Source organism: Molossus molossus, unplaced genomic scaffold (genome assembly GCF_014108415.1).
Source record: "Molossus molossus isolate mMolMol1 unplaced genomic scaffold, mMolMol1.p scaffold_m16_p_16, whole genome shotgun sequence".
Taxonomy (NCBI): Eukaryota; Metazoa; Chordata; class Mammalia; order Chiroptera; family Molossidae; genus Molossus; species Molossus molossus.
Genome location: NW_023425351.1, coordinates 68,857,492 through 68,875,726, shown reverse-complemented (window position 1 = coordinate 68,875,726; position 18,235 = coordinate 68,857,492). Strand labels below are relative to the sequence as shown.

Here is an 18,235-nt window from a genome sequence, read left to right as displayed (position 1 = left end):
AGGTCATTAATGTGCCCAAGGTCGCCTAGCTTGTGTGTTCCAAGCCAGAACCCGAACCGTTATGGCACAAACTGGAGACTTAGCATCTGTAGTTCAAATCCCAGCCCCACTGGGACATGCTGTGTGACCTTAGACAAGTCCCCTACCCTCTCTGAGACTCAGTTTCCTTCACTTAAAAGCAGGGTGAGGATGCAAGGACTTTACAATAATCAAAAATATACAATGAAATCTGCACAGTGAAATCTCTGCAATGGAATATTACTCAACCCTAAAAAAGAATGCAGTCTTGCCTTTTGCCACAATATGGGGGGACCTAGAGGTCATTATGCTAAGTGAGATGAGTCAGATAGAGAGAGACAGATAGGTAGCGTATGATTTCACTTAGACGTGGAATCTAAAGAACAAAATGAACAAACAAAACCAAACTCATAGATCCAGAGAACAAACTGATGGTCGACAGGTGGACAGGGGATTTGTAGGCTGGATGCAAAAGTAGTCGTGGGGATGTACAGAGCAGCCTAGGGAAAGTCGTCAGTAATATTGCAATAACTATGTATGGTACCACAGTGATCACTTTGTAAGTTTTATAAATGTCTAGTCCTATGTCACACACCTAAAACTAAGAAAATAATGTATGTCAACTGTCCTTGAAAAAGAATTTTTTTAAAAGTACCGACAGACGTAAAAGCGTGCAGCATGCAGCAGGGATATGGTTTTATTGTGGTTTTCCTTTCTCTCTGTCTGCAAGAGCACATTGAAAACTCAAACAGAAGAGAGAACACTCCCTCCCTGCATCCCTTTGGGGGGGTAACGCACCCCAACGGCGGCCCAGGGCTCAGGAGTGGAGAGACCCCGAGGCCACGTGACACCCTCAGCTAGGCGGCTTGCAGCTTGCTGTCACTGGGGTGCAGGGGAATGGAAACTGTTGCCACCAACAGCATTTGCTAGCAACTTCCTTCTCTGTGGTTTTTCTCTGTCATTCCCTTGATAAAAGAACTCATGCTGCGTAAATGTAACCAACATTCACGACTTTCGTCGTCACATGAAAACAGCCACCTTCCAAGGAGCGAGCTGCCTGGAACATGAAACACAATGTACTCTAAACTGGGTCACTCTCCACCCAGAGGGCTGGGCGCGTGGCTGACGCTCCATGTGTATCCCCTGTGCCGCAGGCTTCGAGCATCTTCGACAGCCCAGAGAGCTGCAGAAATGGGGAACAGCATGCGATCCACCCCGGCACCGCCAGAGAGGCCTCTGCCCTGCTCAGATGGTAAGTCTGCTTCTTCGGGGCAATGTCTAACTCTATCCCGGGAGAGACCGGGGTGAAGATGGGGTGCTGGGGTACTGGTCACTGCTGAAGCAGAGCAGCCTGTACACGAAGTCCCTATACTTGCCTCCCTCACTCTGCTTGTAGTGAACACTTTCATAATTAAATGTTAAAGAGGTTGGGTGGCGGCACCCCGGGAGGATGCCAGTGTGTTGGCATTTTGTGATGGACCTCTGAGAAGGGCTGGCTCAATCCCTTTACTTGAAAGTGGAGAACACTGAAGTCCACAGACGGGATATAGGTTGTTTGTGGATTCAGACATCCAACCCAGGCTGGCCTGAGGCTGAAACCGAGGCTCTTGCTTCCCGTACACCCTGCCAGCCGCTGCTATGGTACTTTCACGGGCATGATATTATCATGGGCATACGATACCAATGAAGCTCTGCTGCGGTGTAACTTTATAAGGCTCACTGCCAGCCCAGGGAATCTTCCTGAAGATAAAGGGTCACAGGGTCAGGTGTTCCAGGGGGAGGGTGCAGCGCCACAGGTGAATCAGTGAGGACAAAAGTCCGCTGTGCCCAGAGTGGCCAGGTGGAGCGAGGCCCCCAAAGCGACAGTCGTTCGGGGACTGGCCGGAGGGCTGGGAGAGGACCCAGCAAGCAGACCGCAAAGGCGAGAGTAAGCCCGTCCCCCTCTGGGTTCGTGGTGCTGGTCGCTGCTAACACCTGGCTTTGCGTCCCAGGCAGGGCGTTGGGGGGCACACTGCATGGCTTCTCGAGCGCGTTGGGAAGGGGATGGTCAGGAGGTCAGGTGTCCCCAGGGTCAGTCACTGGAGACTGTGGGACACTTCCACCTGCCATTTTCCGTCACAGCACTGGGCCTGGCCTTCCAGGGGTGACCACGCCTGGTTCCCCATGAGCCCTGCACCACTGCACTGGGCAAAGGTCACAGGCACAGGTGTCCATTGGAAGGTCTGCCAAGCCGCAGCTCAGCGTGCGAGTGGACAGAGCCGGGTCCCTGCCCTGCCTCTGCCTGCAGCCCATTCCACAACCTCTGTGGCCCCTCTTCCGAAGCGGAGGCAGGTTCTGCACCCCTGGACCCCTAGACGCCCCTAAGTGGGCATGCGGACCTGCTGGCCTGCACCCTGCTCAAGGCAGATGCAGGCCACTCTAGACTGGGACTGTGTCCCCCAACCTCAGAGGGACAAGGAAGCAGTCGCTGGGACCGAGGAGCTGGGACCCGTGACGGGGGGAGCGAGCGGTGCACTCGGGTCCTGCTGCAGCCGGGAGGGGAGGGCCTGCTTCCTCCTCCTGACTTCTCCAAACCGCTCAGGCCACGCTTCCTGCAGGGCATGGCCACTTCTAGAAAACGAGCTGTGATGCGGAGGCCCGGCCAGCTCGGGAGGCACCCACCCCCCAAATCCACCTGCGCCCTCACTTCTCACACAGGGGTCAAGGGGGCCGCATGCTTGAGCAAACCCTATGAAAACACAGGCCTCCAAAGACCTGCTCATTTGCCTGTATTTTTAAAATGCAAATCGTCATGAAATAAGTTTCTCTTTTTCCACTGTGTGGGTGGGAGGTCATCTCAATAAATGAGGTAGAGGGGTCTCCCCACCCCTCCACCCCTTGGGTAGAGAATTCCCCAGGTCTTACCCAGTCTGTAATCCAGGCAACCACATCAAGGGCCGGCGAGTGGCTTTTCCATCCCCCACCCCTGAAAAGTTCCCCTTGAGATCAGTCCTAGCTTGATTTCCTCTTTTCTCTGACATCTACGGGGATGCGGGAGAGGAAGGTGGCACCGTTGATGCCGCCCTCGTTAGTCTTTATCCAAATGCCGCGAAGGGCTCGCCTTCCGCGGAACACACACCTACTCAGCTCACACTAGCGCTTACTCATTCGGTGTGTTTCAGATGCCTGGGGGTGGCAGGGGGGCAGCTGCCTCAGCCCCCTAGTGCCAGAGCAACTTGCTTTAGCCTTAGTGCTGGGGACCAAGCACCAAGGCCCGCAGGGGCCGAGCTGTGGACTTCGGGACAAGGACGTTTTCTGAGCTTTCAGAGGCTCCTTCCCCCGAACCGGGACTGTGACTTTGCCCAACTGTTTGCTCCTAAAGGAAGTTTTGCAGAACATTGCCGAGCAGTCTAGTTCCCAGAGACTATTATCACGATAGTCACAGAGCTGGCAGAACCTAAGGAAATGGAGCAGCCCTCAGAATGACCTTGAGTTTCTGGCTTGTCCTCTGGGAGCTGGGTGACCTTCGGTAAGTGCCCCAGGAGGCGGGACTCAGCTCGAGATCAGAAGATCCGTCCCTCAGCCTGTGCACCCAGGAGCCCCCGATGCATGTGGGTGGAGTCACTGTTTTTAAAGCTCCATTTGGCACAAGGCTGGGTCCAAATGGCTGAACCCCCAAAAAGGCTCAAAGTGGTAGAACTGGGGCGCCCATGGCTTGTTTGCGAATCATCCCAGATAGCTCCCTGTCTCTACAATCCCACGCCTGTTTCAGAGCCTGCTCTGTGTCGGACACACAGGTGGACGGGGCTCAAACAAGGCCCGCAGAGCGCCCTGCTGCGGGGAAATAGCCGATTTCCACCTTAAAGGGAGAACTCAGGCACTCCGCTGTGGTCGTTCCCCTGTTCATTTCTTGCCTCCTCACTGCCCTGACCTAGAGTGAGAACTCCCCGACAGGTGCAAATGCAAACCCAGCCCCCCTCAGACCCCTTGCTGCAGGCCCGGGGAAGAACGCCAAGCAGCGCATTTACATAGCGCAGGGTGCTGCCCGGGTGGAAAAAGGGGTGGGTGGGGCTCTGGGGAGGCAGGAGGGGGCAGGGAAGTCTCCGCCCAGCCTGGCACATCCAGTAAGTGGTCCTTGGACCACCCACCTCAGGTCCCCGGGGAAGTCATCAAATGCAGATCCCTTGGCCCACTGCAGCCCTGCTCATGGGAACCCAGTGACGGTGGGTGGGCAGGAGCGGCACCTGGCATTGCTTACAAGCCCCCTGCTGCCTCTTGAGCTCCCTAAAGCTTGCAGACCACAGACCTAGCTGTTAGTCCTGCCCGTCCAGGAACACCCGACGGAGGATGAGCTACCTCAGTTTGTCTCTGTGGGTTCTCTGTTCTCATCTGCAAAATGGGGATAATTAGAGTTAGTCGGTGCTTAGAGCGTGGTAGACAAGATTCCACGAGCTCGACACACGTCATCTTAATTCTCACGACGGCCGCAGCACAGTCGCCACGATCGCCTCTGCTTTGCAGTTGGGGAAACTGAGGCAGCAGAAAGTTCAGTTACAGGCCTGAGGACGCAGCTCGGGAGGGGACCACTGGGATACGGAGCCAGGTGGCCTGGACCTAGAGTCCCTCCCTTCACCCCAACATTACAGGCTTGGAGAGGACAAGGACAGTTTCAAGGAGGGGGTGGGTGCTCTCCAGAGCGTGGTCACCCGATACCATGACACAGATACTCAAGGGCCCTCGGGCGGGTGCCACAGACCGGAACCTGCATGAGGGCTTTTACTAGGTCCGCTGCTGATACTTACGACGGGCTGAGAGGGGACATGACCATTCAACTTGTATAACCTTGTGCATTGAATGGCTGTGATGGAAAAAGAACTAGTCCATCAGACCCACGATTCCGCCCTGCTTGGAAGGGACTGACGAGTTTTTAGGTGAGTGGACAGGAAGAAAAGTGTCACCGGTTAGCAGTGCAGGTGGGCTCGGCTCTGACCAGAAGAGCTGGTGATGGAGAACGGAGTGTGCTCTCTGCTGGCACTTAGCTGGGTTTGAGACCAGGCACTCAACTTACCAGCTTGTGTTCTTGTTTTTAAATCCTCACCTGAGGATATTTTTTCATTTATCTTCAGACAGAGTGGGAGGGAGGGAGAGAGAGATCGAGAAACATCGATGTGAGAGAGACACACCGACTGGTTGCCTCCCACATGACTCTGACCAGGGCTGGAGATCGAACCGCAACCGAGGTACGTGCCCTTGACCAGAATCAAACCCATGGCTCTTTGGTCCGTGGTCCAACACTCTAACCGCTGAGCCAGACTGGCCAGGGCAGCTGTGTATTCTCAGGCAAGTCTCTGCACCTCACTGTAGCATCTAAGAGCCTTGGGGGATACTCAGTGCCCATCTGCCCATCTAACAGATAGAAAAACCAAGGCTGTGGACAGAAAAGAGCTTTCTGGACCATGGTGTCTGCCTTTCTTGCCCACAATACAGGGCCCACAGGCACAGCCCATGCTCTGCGGTAACTAGCAGAACTGGGTTGACCTCTATCAGGCAAATCTGCCCGGCCCTGTCTGATTGGTGAGCATGTGTGCATGTGTCTTCTGTGAAAGATTTGAAAATTGAGGCCTCTGACTCCATTCCTCCCCCTAGAGGCTGTGAGCATAGGTGTGAGTCAAGGAATGTTTAAGCAAAAGCCGAAATTACTGGGTTAGCTCCTTGCCCACCAGGTACATCATGCTGCGGCGCCTCAGAAGCCTCATTTATTTTTTACTTTTTTCCTTTATTGATTTTTAGAGAGAGAGGAAGGGAGAGGGAGAGAGAGATGGAAACATCAATGAGAGAAAACATTGACTGGCCGCCTCCTGCATGCCCTGTACTGGGGATTGAGCACACACCCTGGGCATGTACCCTGACCAGGAATCGAACCGGTGACCACTTGGTGCACAGGAGGACACTCAGCCACTGAGCCACTCCAGTCAGGCCAGAAGCCTCATTTAAGTCAGCCTTTGTCCCAACCTGTCAAGGACCAAGTGTTAACTTGGGGGAACCTGGTAATTAGGTGCCAAGGAGAGCTATGTGACATGACCACGGACTTGGAAATCTTCACTATCTCCCCTGAACACCTTGCTAAACTCTCCAGCCTTGGCTTCTTCGCCCTTTAAATAAGTGTATATGTCCCATATGGAGCATTAGAAGTAATGAATGTCTAGTTTTGCTAGATGATTATAAAACTGAGATCTACTAGACCTGGCCAGTTTGGCTCAGCAGTTAGAACGTCAGCCCATGGACCAAAGAGTCGCAGGTTCGATTCTGGTCAAGTGCACATACCTCGATTGCAGTTCGGTCCCCAGCCGGTCATGTGGGAGGCAACCAATAGATGTGTGTCTCTCATGTTGATGTTTCTCTCTCTCTCTCCCCTTCCCACTCTATCTGAAAATAAATGGAAAAGTGTCCTCATGTGAAGATAAAAAAAAAAATTTTTTTTAATGTTAAAAAATAATGAGATCTACTAAAAGTTTCTCAGCACTTAAAAAGTAGTAATAATACTTCAAGGGATAATAATGTAATAACAAGGGGGCGTGTCCTCTTTGACCAAGTAATATCTGCGGCTAGTAGGTTCTGCCTGGGCTTCCTTCCTTCTTTGGGGTCATTTGCTATTTTTACACATTTGTACAAGTTGTTCACTCTGACTCATTTTTGAGTTGAGCTATCAGCAAATATTTGGCCTTTTGGTTTCCATCTTCAGTTCTCACCAAATGCAGTTTATCTTTGGCAGATAAGAATCTTTTTTTTTTTTATCCTCACCTGAGGACATTTTTTGCATTTATCTTGAGGGGGAGAGAGAGAGAGAGAGAGAAACATCGATGTGAGAGAGACACATCGAGTGGGTGCCACCCACACGACCTCAACCAGGGCCAGGGACGAACTGCAACCGAGGCACGCGCCCTTAGTGGGAACCAAACCTGGGCCTCTCTGGTCCAAGGGCCAACGCTCTAACCGCTGAGCCAAACCGGCCAGGGCAAGAATCTTTGAAAATGTACCCAATTCAGAGGACTTTGAAAACGTAGGGTACTCTGGCCTGCAGTGGTTTGAGATTATGGACTGATAGCCCCGCCCCCTCGCACAGAAAAACTAGCTGCCCCCCCCCCCCCCACGAGGTAGGAGCCTGCGTCCCAACCCGATCAAATGAGGCAGTTTTGATATTTCCCATTTTCATCCAGAAAGAGATCAAGCTCAGATGAGTTCACAACCCACCTCTTCCCAAATCCCAGAGCGGTGACATGGTGGGGTGGGATGTGAGCCAGGTCTGACGGATACCAAAGCCCATCTCGCTTCTGAAAACTCTCTCTGGGTTTCTCTTCTCCTGCCTGGCACGTCCTTCGTCACTTACTTCGTCCCCCTTCTTATCTCTGTCTGCAGTGACCCCTTCGCTTCCTCAGAGCCCTCGCCCCAGGCCCCCTGGCTCTCCACAGAGCAATGGGCCCCAGGAGTGGTAACGATAGAGGTGGACTCCACGAACTCATGAACTTCATAAGTTTAACGTTGGACTTGTTTTACCGCCGGGACCAACGCTCAGGGGTGACGTAGAGGGGGTCCCAGCATCTGGCTGCATTTAGAACGACCGCCCTCCCGTCAGAACTCCTAACCGAACTCCGGTACCTCCTCCAGCTCGGCCTCAGTTTTTCTGATACTAGTGATAAGGTGACAGGGGTGGGCCTGATCTCTTGCAAAGGACCTCCTGAAGGCCATTACTTTTTTTTTATCCTCACCTGAGGATACTTTTCCATTGATTTTTAGATAGAGCGGACAGGAGGGAGGGAGAGAGAAACATCGATGTGAGAGAGACACATTGATTGCCTGCCTCTTTCAGGACCCGGATAGGGGTCAGGGATCAAACCTGCAGCCCAGGTACGTGCCCTTGACCGGGAATCAAACCTGAGACCCTTCAGTCCACGGACCGACGCTCTAACCGCTGACCCACACCTGCCAGGGCATGAAGGCCATTACCTTTAAGCAAAGGCCCCCGTGACAGGTTTTCTGAGTGATATTTAGGTGTTACCGCTATAAAACATCATTACGATGGGAAATTCCACAGGAAACTCACCATTGCTACTGAGAAACTGAAACTCTCCTGCCCCCCAACCTCTTTTCCCCCCTTAAAACCATTGTCTTTTTAACGGGGTTTTGCTTTTGCTTTGGTCTCTCCTCGGCTTTGGCTTGAAGGTTAGGGAAGACGGTTGTTCTGTTTCCGTCTTGCTCTGGAGTCAGAGGTCAAGGCCGTGACCCCCCTGGAGACCCTCCCTTTCCATCAGGGTCACAGACACCCACGGCGGGGCCTCTCCCTCCGGCACTTGTTTTCCCGAAGGGCTGGTTCTGCGACGCCCACCCGCCCGCGGCCTGCCCCTCCAGCTCTGCTTTACACACATGGCAGAGGCCAAGGGCCCGCAGCGAGGGACCTTCCACGTTTCCTCCAGTAAACCTGGAGCATCCCCGACGGTACAGGCACGCTGCCGGGCTGGGCTACGAGACCGCTGCCCCCGGAGGTGACAGTCGTTCCCCTGAGAGTCGCACACATGAAAAGATACCGCAGGAAATCCTGCCCTGAGCCCATGGAGGTGGAGGGTCAGAGGGGAAGGGCAGAGCGTGTCCCTGGCAGAGGCTGAGGATTTGGAAACCGGCAAGTTGAGCACAACCAAACCGCTCACCAACTGCTCCGGAATCAGCAGGGGCCGTGCATTCGTGCTCGGCTCCTACAGGGGTCATTTGTCCAGAGTCCCTCCCTGAAGGCCCTTTCCGACCCCTCGTCCTCCAGACGCGCCCAGGCCCGAGTGGGGATGGACGTGCCCACACGCAGACGGAGAAAGTCAGACTCGGAGGCAGGCAGATCTACGGGGAAGCCGAACCCCTGAGCGCATCAGCGCCCTCCCTGGCAGGGCACCTTCTCGGGCCTGTCCCTGGTTTTGTTTTTGCAGTTTTGCACCCTTTTTTTCTTAAAGCGGACCTCCAAATTTGCATAAGCTTCATGCCCCACAAAACCTGGATACACCTCTTGTCAGAACTGGGACTTCTGACTTCAAGCCCGACACACACTCGTGCTGCCTTCAATTATTGGGGTGGGGTCTGGGCTCCACGGGGAAGAACCCCTTTGGTTCATTCAGCAGAATGGGAGGGAGGACTCCCCACAGGCTCGGCAGGTCCCAGGCCACACAGTCCTTCCATGGCGACACCACTCCTTGGCACAAGCCCTGGTCTTTCAGTGGCTACAGCCCCCAGGAATCCCTTTCGGTCCCCATCTGCTCCCAGGGATTCACTCTGCACTCAGCCCCCCAAGCAACAGCACACTCCAAGGAGCCGTTTCCCGGGGGCCACTTGTTTCTGACTCCTGTACCAGCTGATAAACAAATCCAGTGTCGTGGAAACCTCATTGACCTTTCGTCCACATTCTAGTACTCACGCTCTCTTTGGCTTGGACTGTGCGGGACCTGTGAGTCGGAGACTGCAGGACATACGAGTTCTCAGGGGAAGAGTCTAGCAGCCCCAGCATGGGGGTGTCTGGACCCCAGAAAGTGGCCTGTTTGGGCCACTCAGGCTGCCATGCCCGAGCGCTGGATTCTCCAGATTTTCCTGGGGTGAATGGGGCAGAGAAGGGCCCTTCCTGCGACTACGTGAGCACTCTCTAGGACGGACGCTCCCTCAGGCAGGGGGGCTTGTGTGCTGTGTCCGCCGCGCTGGGCCCATGCGGGGAGGGTGCTCAGTGAACACTTGTCGGTGAATTAGTCTATACGTGACCCAGAACTTTGAGTTCTGATCCCCCACCAGCAGACGGGGTGATAAATGTCACAGCAAACAATGACCGTATTGGCTGATCTGTAGGGTACCCCAACACTACCCGAATCGAATGCACAATTAAGGCTGTGAAATAAGGATTTTGCTCACTGACAAAAAACATGTCGATCTCCCAGCTGCATCTGCCACCGACGGCCAGCGGTACTCAGACCAACCAGACGGCACGCGCGCCTTCTCCAGCATCACCAGAACTACCTTCAACATGCACATGATGAAAAGCACTTAGTTGTTCTCTCCCCTCCCCCAAACTCTCTATTAAATAGACCCCAACACAGAACCATGTCCCACAAGGAAGAGTGCTTCCCTGAGCCTCGGAGTTTCCTGGTTCTGGGGGGTCCTCAGAAGTCATGTAGCCTAAGCTCCCGCACCCCAGGATGTTATCAACGTGGGACCCTCCAGGCCCAGAGGGGGCACCCGAGGCAATGCCAATGAGAAGGGGTGACTTGAGAGTGCCTTGTCACTTACACGGTGCCGCCACACGCTTCATCTCATCTCCTCAGGACCCTGCGCGGTATCATCAGCCCCGTTTTAAAGACGGGGACATGGAGTCCGGTGGGCCTTCTGGGATTTGCTCAAGATTACCCAAAAATAGGCACGCGGGCAGCCGCTGGAGGCAGAACTCGTGACCACTTCTCAGATGAGAACGTCAGGAGAAGGCAGGCTTGAGGATGGGAGCAGGTGGCCTGACCCCAGGGCTCCTTTAAGCCCCTGCGCCACCATCCTGACGGGGAGAGGGCCTGCTCTATAAATGGCTATTTCAAAATAAGTAAGGTGTCTCTAGCTGCAAAGTCCCCAAGATGTCCTCATCTTTGCAGCTGCCCCTCCCAGGGCCTCTTTTTGGCTCCTCATGAAAAGAACACCTTTTATCTGTTTCCCAGGACTGGACAGTGACTTCCTGGCTGTGCTGAGCGATTACCCATCTCCTGATATCAGCCCCCCAATCTTCCGCCGAGGGGAGAAACTGCGTGTGATTTCTGAGTGAGTTAGCTCTCGAAAACTTTTACAATGCCCCCAAAAAGGATGACCTTGACTTGGGGGGAGTGGTTAGGTTTTAGCTGTCGCTGTCCAATTCTAGATGGGCCCCAGTCCTGTTGTGAAGTGAGGATCGTGGCCCATACAGAAGACCTTAATGCTTCATCTTCCCAATGCTGCTAACTCTCTAAAACTTTCAGTGGCTGCCCATTGCCTCCTGGATAACGATTTAAATTCCTTGATGGCTTTTGAGACCCTTTACGCTCCAAACCCTGCTTCTCGTACGAGCCTCATCTCTCACGACACATGCGGTGGTGGTACCACCTGCCAGGGCAGACCCAGGAGGGAGGGCCCAGGCTCCGAAAGGCCTTCTGTCCTGTTGCGTCCTCCTGATCCAAATAGGCTCTAGAACACACAGAGGCTCGAGTCCCCTTTTATTTAAACCCTTATGGACACAGACACGAAGCTGTGTTGGTTATATCGTAGGGTGTAGATCAGTATCACACACACTTAGTTCTAAAAGCCCCCCTTGGTGGGACATCAGCTGGGAAGGTCAGCTGCCGATCTCTGGTGGCTACTGTCAGCATGTGGGAAGATTCCCTAGTTAGCTCCACTCGGGGCGGGGAGATACTTAGAAACTACATCTCCATATGTAGGAATTCAGGTCAACGTGGCCAATGATAGATCTTCAGAATCAACGTCACAATGTGCGCGGGTTAAATCTGATGACTGTTCATTCATTCACTTTACCAGTGAGCGTTGACCCCTCCCGTCTGTTCTTGTTGCAGTGAAGGGGGCTGGTGGAAAGCCATTTCCCTTAGCACTGGCCGAGAGAACTACATCCCCGGAATCTGCGTGGCCAGAGTTTACCATGGGTGAGTACATCCACACCAGCATCCACATGGCACGGTGTCTATGCCGGTGACTCGTCAGTTTGCATAGAGGTCCCAACCTGGTACCATGACAAGGAAGGCACTGGGTTTGAGAAGGGCCCTTCTACGCTCAACTCAGCTGGCCCCTCCCCCATCAGAGCCTCGGTGGTCACATCAGGAAGACGAGCGGGTTAGACTTTCAGCTCTCCGTCCGTGCTCCTGGCCCACAGCGGGAAACACGCAGGGACAACGTGTTGTCCAGGGGCTGACGCCCAGGGGCTGCGCCAGCCTGTCTAGGTTCCAATCCTGCCTCTGTCACCTACTGGCTCTGTGACCTTTCCTCACCTGTTTACTGGAGATCATAAGGCAGAATTACAGAAATAACAATACAGAATAACATGCAGAGGGCTGTTAGGAGAAGGAGAAGGTGCAGCAGGGACAGTTCTTGGAACAATGTCTGGCGCTACAGTGAGCAGTCGGTACATGTTAGCTATATTCTTCTCAACATCGATTGGCCGCCTCCTGCATGCCCCCCACTGGGGATCGGGCCCACAACCTGGGCATGTGCCCTGGTTGGGAATCGAACCGACAACCTGTTGGTGCATGGGTCAATGCTCAACCACTGATCCACACCAGCCGGGCACAACTGCCTTCTTTTCCATTAAGTGCGACAAGACAAGAAAGCACAGTGCAACGCCGCTGTATTTAAAACAGTTGGAAAAGAAGAAGGAAGTGGCCGAAAGCCAAGGGGTGCTTGGGAAGCTGGTGAAATAGTGCAGCACCCCAACTTCCTTTCTTCCTTCCTTGTGACTACTCCTTCGCTCACAAATATATACCAACCTCGACAACCCGGACGCAAAAACGAACCCCAGAAAGACAGATAGAGCCCCTGCACTCATGGGGTGGTGAGGGGGGCCGGGCAGTTAGATCACAGAGAGATGGACTTGAAAGCGTCTACCACCCAGGCACCCGACGCGGTTTCTGGGTGCTCAGGTAGCATGTGACACAGACGGCGCGGTCTGGGTGGCATCTGGGAAGCGGGATAAGAAAGATGCTCACTGCCTCCCCGTGACCCCATTAGCCAAGGCAAGGCCTGGCACGCGTGGGTGCTAAGGATTTTATCGGAAAGATTCGAAGTACGCATGAATGCACAGAGGAAGGCCCATCACCTCATCTTTTGAATCCCAACAGTTTTATATTCACTGGCCCTTGCTCTCCGTTTCTGAACCTGCCTGTGTTTGGTGGGGGGGTGAGCTCGGGTGCTCATTGCTGTCTTCCTACTTCCAGCTGGCTGTTCGAGGGGCTGGGCAGAGACAAGGCCGAGGAGCTGCTGCAGCTTCCCGACACCAAGATCGGCTCCTTCATGATCAGAGAGAGTGAGACAAAGAAAGGTGAGCAACCCCCGACTCACCCTGCCATGCTCGGGTCAGACCCAGGTCAGGCTCGGGTCGGACCCAGGTCAGGCTCGGGTCAGACCCAGGTCAGGCTCGGGTCAGACCCAGGTCAGACCCGGGTCAGGCTCAGGTCAGACCCAGGTCAGGCCCGGGTCAGACCCAGGTCAGGTTCCCAGCTCCTCTCCCCTCCTCCCACGGAGCACGCCAACCAGTCTGACGGGGTGAGCTCCCTGCAGCCTGCACACTGCCAGGGAGGCCCGCATCAACACTAGGGGACTTAGACACGGGTAGTGGGGACCCCGGCTGGACGATTTCCCATTAACTGAGAAAAAGCAAAGGCTGGGCGTCGGCAGCAGCTGGGCAGGGCGAGTGTGGGCTTTGGACTAGGTCTGGCCTGTGCACTCGAACTCGGAAACTAGAGCGGGTTCATTTACTTCTCTGAGCTCAGTTTTCTCGTCTGGGAAATGGGAAGAAAACCCCTCCCTTGAAGGTTGTGGAGTGATTCAGATAATACTATTTGTGGTGGTCTTGCTACACAGGAGACCCCAGTATTCCTTCCCTCTGCGAAGTCAGACCTCTTCAAGAATCAGGAAAGCGGAGGCATGCTCTTACGTACTCACCCTGACCTCCGTCAGTGTAACTCCTTACATCCCACGCGTTAAGGAATTTGGTGATGACACAGCAGGCCGTTGCCGTGTTCAGACCAAGGGCCCCCAATTCCAGTTTCAGCTGTGTGACTTATGAAGGCGCCACCTCTCTCTACGTGTGGGTCCCTTTATCTCTCCTGTGAGATTAGCAGGAGGAAGGTGCTTTGCACCGTGTCCAGGACGTAGCATGTACTTAACAAACAGATGCAAGGCTCCAACAGCTTGGGCCTTCTCAGACTAGGTAAGAATAATAATAACTATTTAAACATAGAAGACATTTTCCAGTTTCCAGCCTGCTTCTTGCACACACACTGTCAAAGAAGAGAACGCACAGTACCTGAGAGTATTCTTTGAGCATCTATTAAGCTCCAGAACTGCTGGGTGCTGGGGCCCTTCACCAACATGAGCAGCAGCCTTACTTTGGGGAAGCAGGGGACCATAAATACACAATAAAAAATTCAATAACAACCTTCCCCTCAAAAACCTAATGTGTGAGCAGAGATCAAGATCAAAGTAATACAAACGTCCAGTGCACGTCCCCGTGTCCCCGAAGCAGGGGACCCAGACCCAGGGCCTCTAAGCTGGCCTGGCCTTGGTGGGGAGAACCCAGCTTGCACTGCCTGAGCTGATCTAAAAATAAAGATGTCGTCAGGCAGATCTGCAGCTGGGCCGGGCCAGGTGGGCCGGGCTCCCCTCCCTGGGGTATGCAAAGTTCCCACTTGTTTCCACTTGCACCCTTGACCCACTCACCATGCTTCCAGTCCCTGCTGACATTACCAGAAGACACGCACTGGGGTCACGCAGAGGGCAGGCCTGGCCAGGCGAGGGACGCCCCTCAGAACGCTAGTCTAGAGGCCTGCTCAGGACAAGGGTCCAAGCTCAGTTCTGTCATTTCCAAGCTGCGTACCTCTGGCCAAGTCGCTCAGGGGCGCTGAGCCTCAGTTTCTCCACCTATGAAGTATCGGGGGACAACACCTTCCCAGGTCTCTCTGGGAGTTTGTGGAGAGTTGTTGGAGACAGAGTCCAGCCCAGCACAAGCAGCACAGACTCAGTAAATCGAATGCTCTTCCTCTCTCCGCCCTGTGACCCTTGACCCCTGGACTCCAGAATACAGCGCAGGAAGGACACTTAAACATGCCCTGTGTCTAATCTCCCACCTGCGCTGTGGGCACACGGAGGCTGGGAGAGGAGAAGGTGCTGTCCGAGGTTCTGCTCGCATCCACCTGTGTCGGCTTTGCTCACGGTGTGTAAAGAGGGAGGACATTTCACACGCATGTGTCTAGGGAGACCCAGGAAAATGTCTTACTGCCACTTCCCCCAAACTTCTGAGAACACCAAGCCTACAGCAGAGGGTTGAAAAGAGGAAGTTGGGGCATTGCTCCGAGGCCCTCGCAAAGGTGTGGAGGTGTCGGGGGGTCAGGGACAGAATGGCAGCACAGACTGTTGGCAAGAGGCCTCAGGCAGAGCCCATGGGCAACCCCCGGCCCTGACCTGCAGGGCGACCCAGCTCTAACCACCCAGTTCAGCCTAAGGATCCAGAAAAGGACGAGGATGCTCCCCCTGGGAACTCCACAAAGGGAGGCCGGCGCCCCAGGAAGCCTGCACAGCAACCCGGCCAATGCCATGTGGCTGCAGAAATGCCACGCCCCCCCCGGGCTCTAGAGACTGAGCCACATCCCGCAGATGGGGTTTTCGTGGCGGCTGCTCCAAACGCAAGTGTGGATGCCCGGGCACCAGGGTGTGCACAGTGCGGATGCCCGGGCACCAGGGTGTGCACAGTGCGGATGCCCGGGCACCAGGGTGTGCACAGTGCGGATGCCCGGGCACCAGGGTGTGCACAGTGCGGATGCCCGGGCACCAGGGTGTGCACAGTGCGGATGCCCGGGCACCAGGGTGTGCACAGTGCGGATGCCCGGGCACCAGGGTGTGCACAGTGTGGATGCCCGGGCACCAGGGTGTACACAAGGCTGAGAAAGTCGCTCGGCCCCAAGGCTGGCGGGCTCCGGCGCGGGGGCCCTCAGCGGGCACACATGGCCTGCCACTGACCTGCCCTCCACGCCCTGCAGGTTTCTACTCGCTCTCGGTGAGACACCGGCAGGTGAAGCATTACCGCATCTTCCGCCTGCCGAACAACTGGTACTACATCTCGCCGAGGCTCACCTTCCAGTGCCTGGAGGACCTGGTGAACCACTATTCCGGTAAGACACCTGCAGGGCCGGCCCCGTGGTGCCCTCCGGCGAGGCTGCTCCTGGGCCGTGACTTCATGCCAGCAATTCCCTGCGCGCTCTGCCCGTCCTGCCTTCTCCTCGTGCTCTTCTTCTCCTGTTCATTCAGACTGTCAGCTTCAGGCTGCAAGAGGCCAGCGCCGCCCGAGCCAGTAAAATGCAGCTCATCTTACCCCGGCCCTCTCTCTCCCTGAGCGAAAGAGGTCAGGGTGCCCGTGCCCACGACCAGACGGCGCGCACTCCCTCAGGTGCACTGTGCAGGCCCCTGGGGCTTTGTTCTGAGATGCTGCTCATCTCCTCTCTCTGCCTGTCAGAGACCGCGGGCCTCCCGCCAGCACGCCCCAGCCCCTCCTCGGAGCACCAGGAGTCTGCTCCGCAGATGCCCGGGGTCCCTCGCTGGGCCCTGTGGCCTGGTTAACCGCGTTGTGGTCTGTTTCCCAGTGAGCTCTTACCGACCAGGCTGTGGGCCTCATTCAGCCCGTGTCCTTCCTGGCCCAGGGGAGGCGGAGACAGTCCACACTGCCCGGACGGGGCACCGGCCAAGGTGGCAGAAACAGAGTGTGGTTTCGATAGGGGCGGTGGGGCAGGGTGGGGTTAGAGGAGGACATTTCAGTTGCACCGACAGGCCTGCACGCCAGGGCATGAGTTGGGATTTGCCTTCTGGAAGAGGGAGGAATAGTAACAAGGTGTCTACGTTTCTCAAAGCTGGGTGTAGAACCCGGTCCCAGACCTTCTGGGCCGCCCTGGGCTAGCTGTTCAGCTCCGTGCCCCCTTGTCTTCTCTGTGTAACGAGGGTGCTGGCTGCTCCTACTGGGGACGCCGCGAACCCACGGTCAGTGCGGGCCAAGCCCCGGGAGAGCGCCCCCCTGCGCTCGGCCGGCCACGCCGTCCCCCTCCTTGTCCTCAGAGCCTCGGAAGAAGGAGAGGCACTTCCCGTGCTGGGGTCTCCTGCTTTCAGAGGTCAGCTCACACCCCTGGGGACCTTTGGGGTGTGGGGTCCTGAGGGGCGTTTCAAGGAGAGAGGAGGCAAGCACAGGGCCTGTCTCACGCCTGGCCTGTGGGAAGCACACATCTGCAGGAGGTATGGCCGCATAGGAGACACGGGCCCGATGTCAGAGAGGGCTCTGTGAGGCCGTGGACAACCCCCCCTCTCCTGGACACATTCCCCACTTGCAGAAGGTGGGGGGCCCGCGGCCCTGGGCACGACAATCCCCGTCGTTCACGGGACACAGGCATCACCGCCCGGCAGGCAGGGTCACCAGTGTGATCCTGTGACGGCCGAACCCCAGCAGCCTGGCTCAGACTGAAAGAGGAAGGAGCCCCGCAGGCTGTCAGCGCTGCTGGCTGCGTCAAGGGCGGTTGTGGTACTTGGCTTTTAATAACAATCGTACAAGAGGCTGCAGACCGTAGGTTTTGCATAGACAACAGCAAACAAGCAAGGAGGCCGCCCAGCAGGGATCTCACGGTCAGGGCCGTCCACACAGCTGCCGGGCCGGGATCACCCGAGGACAGTGAGCCAGGGCCGAGCAGGGCCCTCCCAACTACCCCCGGCCACTGCATCCGGAGACGGACACCCCTGCGGTAACCGGAAAGGGACTGAAACCCCAAAACGCTTCCCAGCCCCTCAGGACCCTAAAGGGGAAGCAACGTGGCAATTTCACATCCCGCCAGATCCTTCCTCGAGGACAGAATCAGGGCGACCATGCATGAAGGGTCTGAGCAGACATCCCGGTCGTTTACAAATTACTCTGGGGCCGGGGCAAATTACCCAACGTCTGGATGCCTCCGTTTCTTCATCTATAAAATGGGGATTAAAAGCGCTCTTATAGGACTGTTGTTAGGACCCCAAAAAGTATGCGTGTGAAACGTGTAGCATATACAGTATTCCGTGCACGGTGGTGACCCACAGAAGAGAGGGGGAGGGGAGCCTGAGCGTGGAGCTGAGAGGCATGCAAGGTGGGCGCTCTGGAGGGCTGCAGATGGGGGGGGGGGTGTCCCGACCCCAGAGGCAGTGCAGGGCTCTCTTGTCTGCATTTCAGATGCCATGACTCGCTCCTAGAACAAGTGCCTGGCTCTGAGTCCAAGACAGGGCTGGGTCACGTTTGTGTGACCTGGAGCAAGTGAGGGGACTGGGGATCCTCAGACTCCTCATTCCAAAAATGGGTCCAAGGGTCCCCACTGCTCGGTGATGTCGCTCAGCACTGGGCTCAGGTCCTGTGCTTACCAATTTTTCTCGTTGCCAAATTTCCTCTCCACCCGAAGTGCTCACCTTTCTAAGGAAGGGC

General features: G+C 55.6%; 2 protein-coding genes across 3 annotated transcripts in view; one reads left to right on the top strand and one right to left on the bottom strand.

Annotated features, from left to right (window-relative positions):
* The window catches only part of TG (thyroglobulin), a 183,715-nt gene that overhangs the window by 52,257 nt on the left and 113,223 nt on the right, over positions 1-18,235 (bottom strand). The window lies entirely within an intron of this gene.
* Positions 1-18,235, top strand: part of SLA (Src like adaptor) — a 32,605-nt gene that overhangs the window by 9,597 nt on the left and 4,773 nt on the right. The window contains exons 2-6 of one of the 2 annotated variants that reach the window (XM_036263692.1): positions 1,173-1,270; positions 10,719-10,818; positions 11,601-11,687; positions 12,972-13,075; positions 15,792-15,923. In XM_036263692.1, coding sequence (XP_036119585.1) covers positions 1,210-1,270; positions 10,719-10,818; positions 11,601-11,687; positions 12,972-13,075; positions 15,792-15,923 — 484 coding nt within the window. In that variant the 5' untranslated portion in view covers positions 1,173-1,209. Of the gene's footprint in view, positions 1-663; positions 1,271-10,718; positions 10,819-11,600; positions 11,688-12,971; positions 13,076-15,791; positions 15,924-18,235 lie in introns of those variants that run through there. The other variant, XM_036263691.1, reaches the window with a different exon arrangement.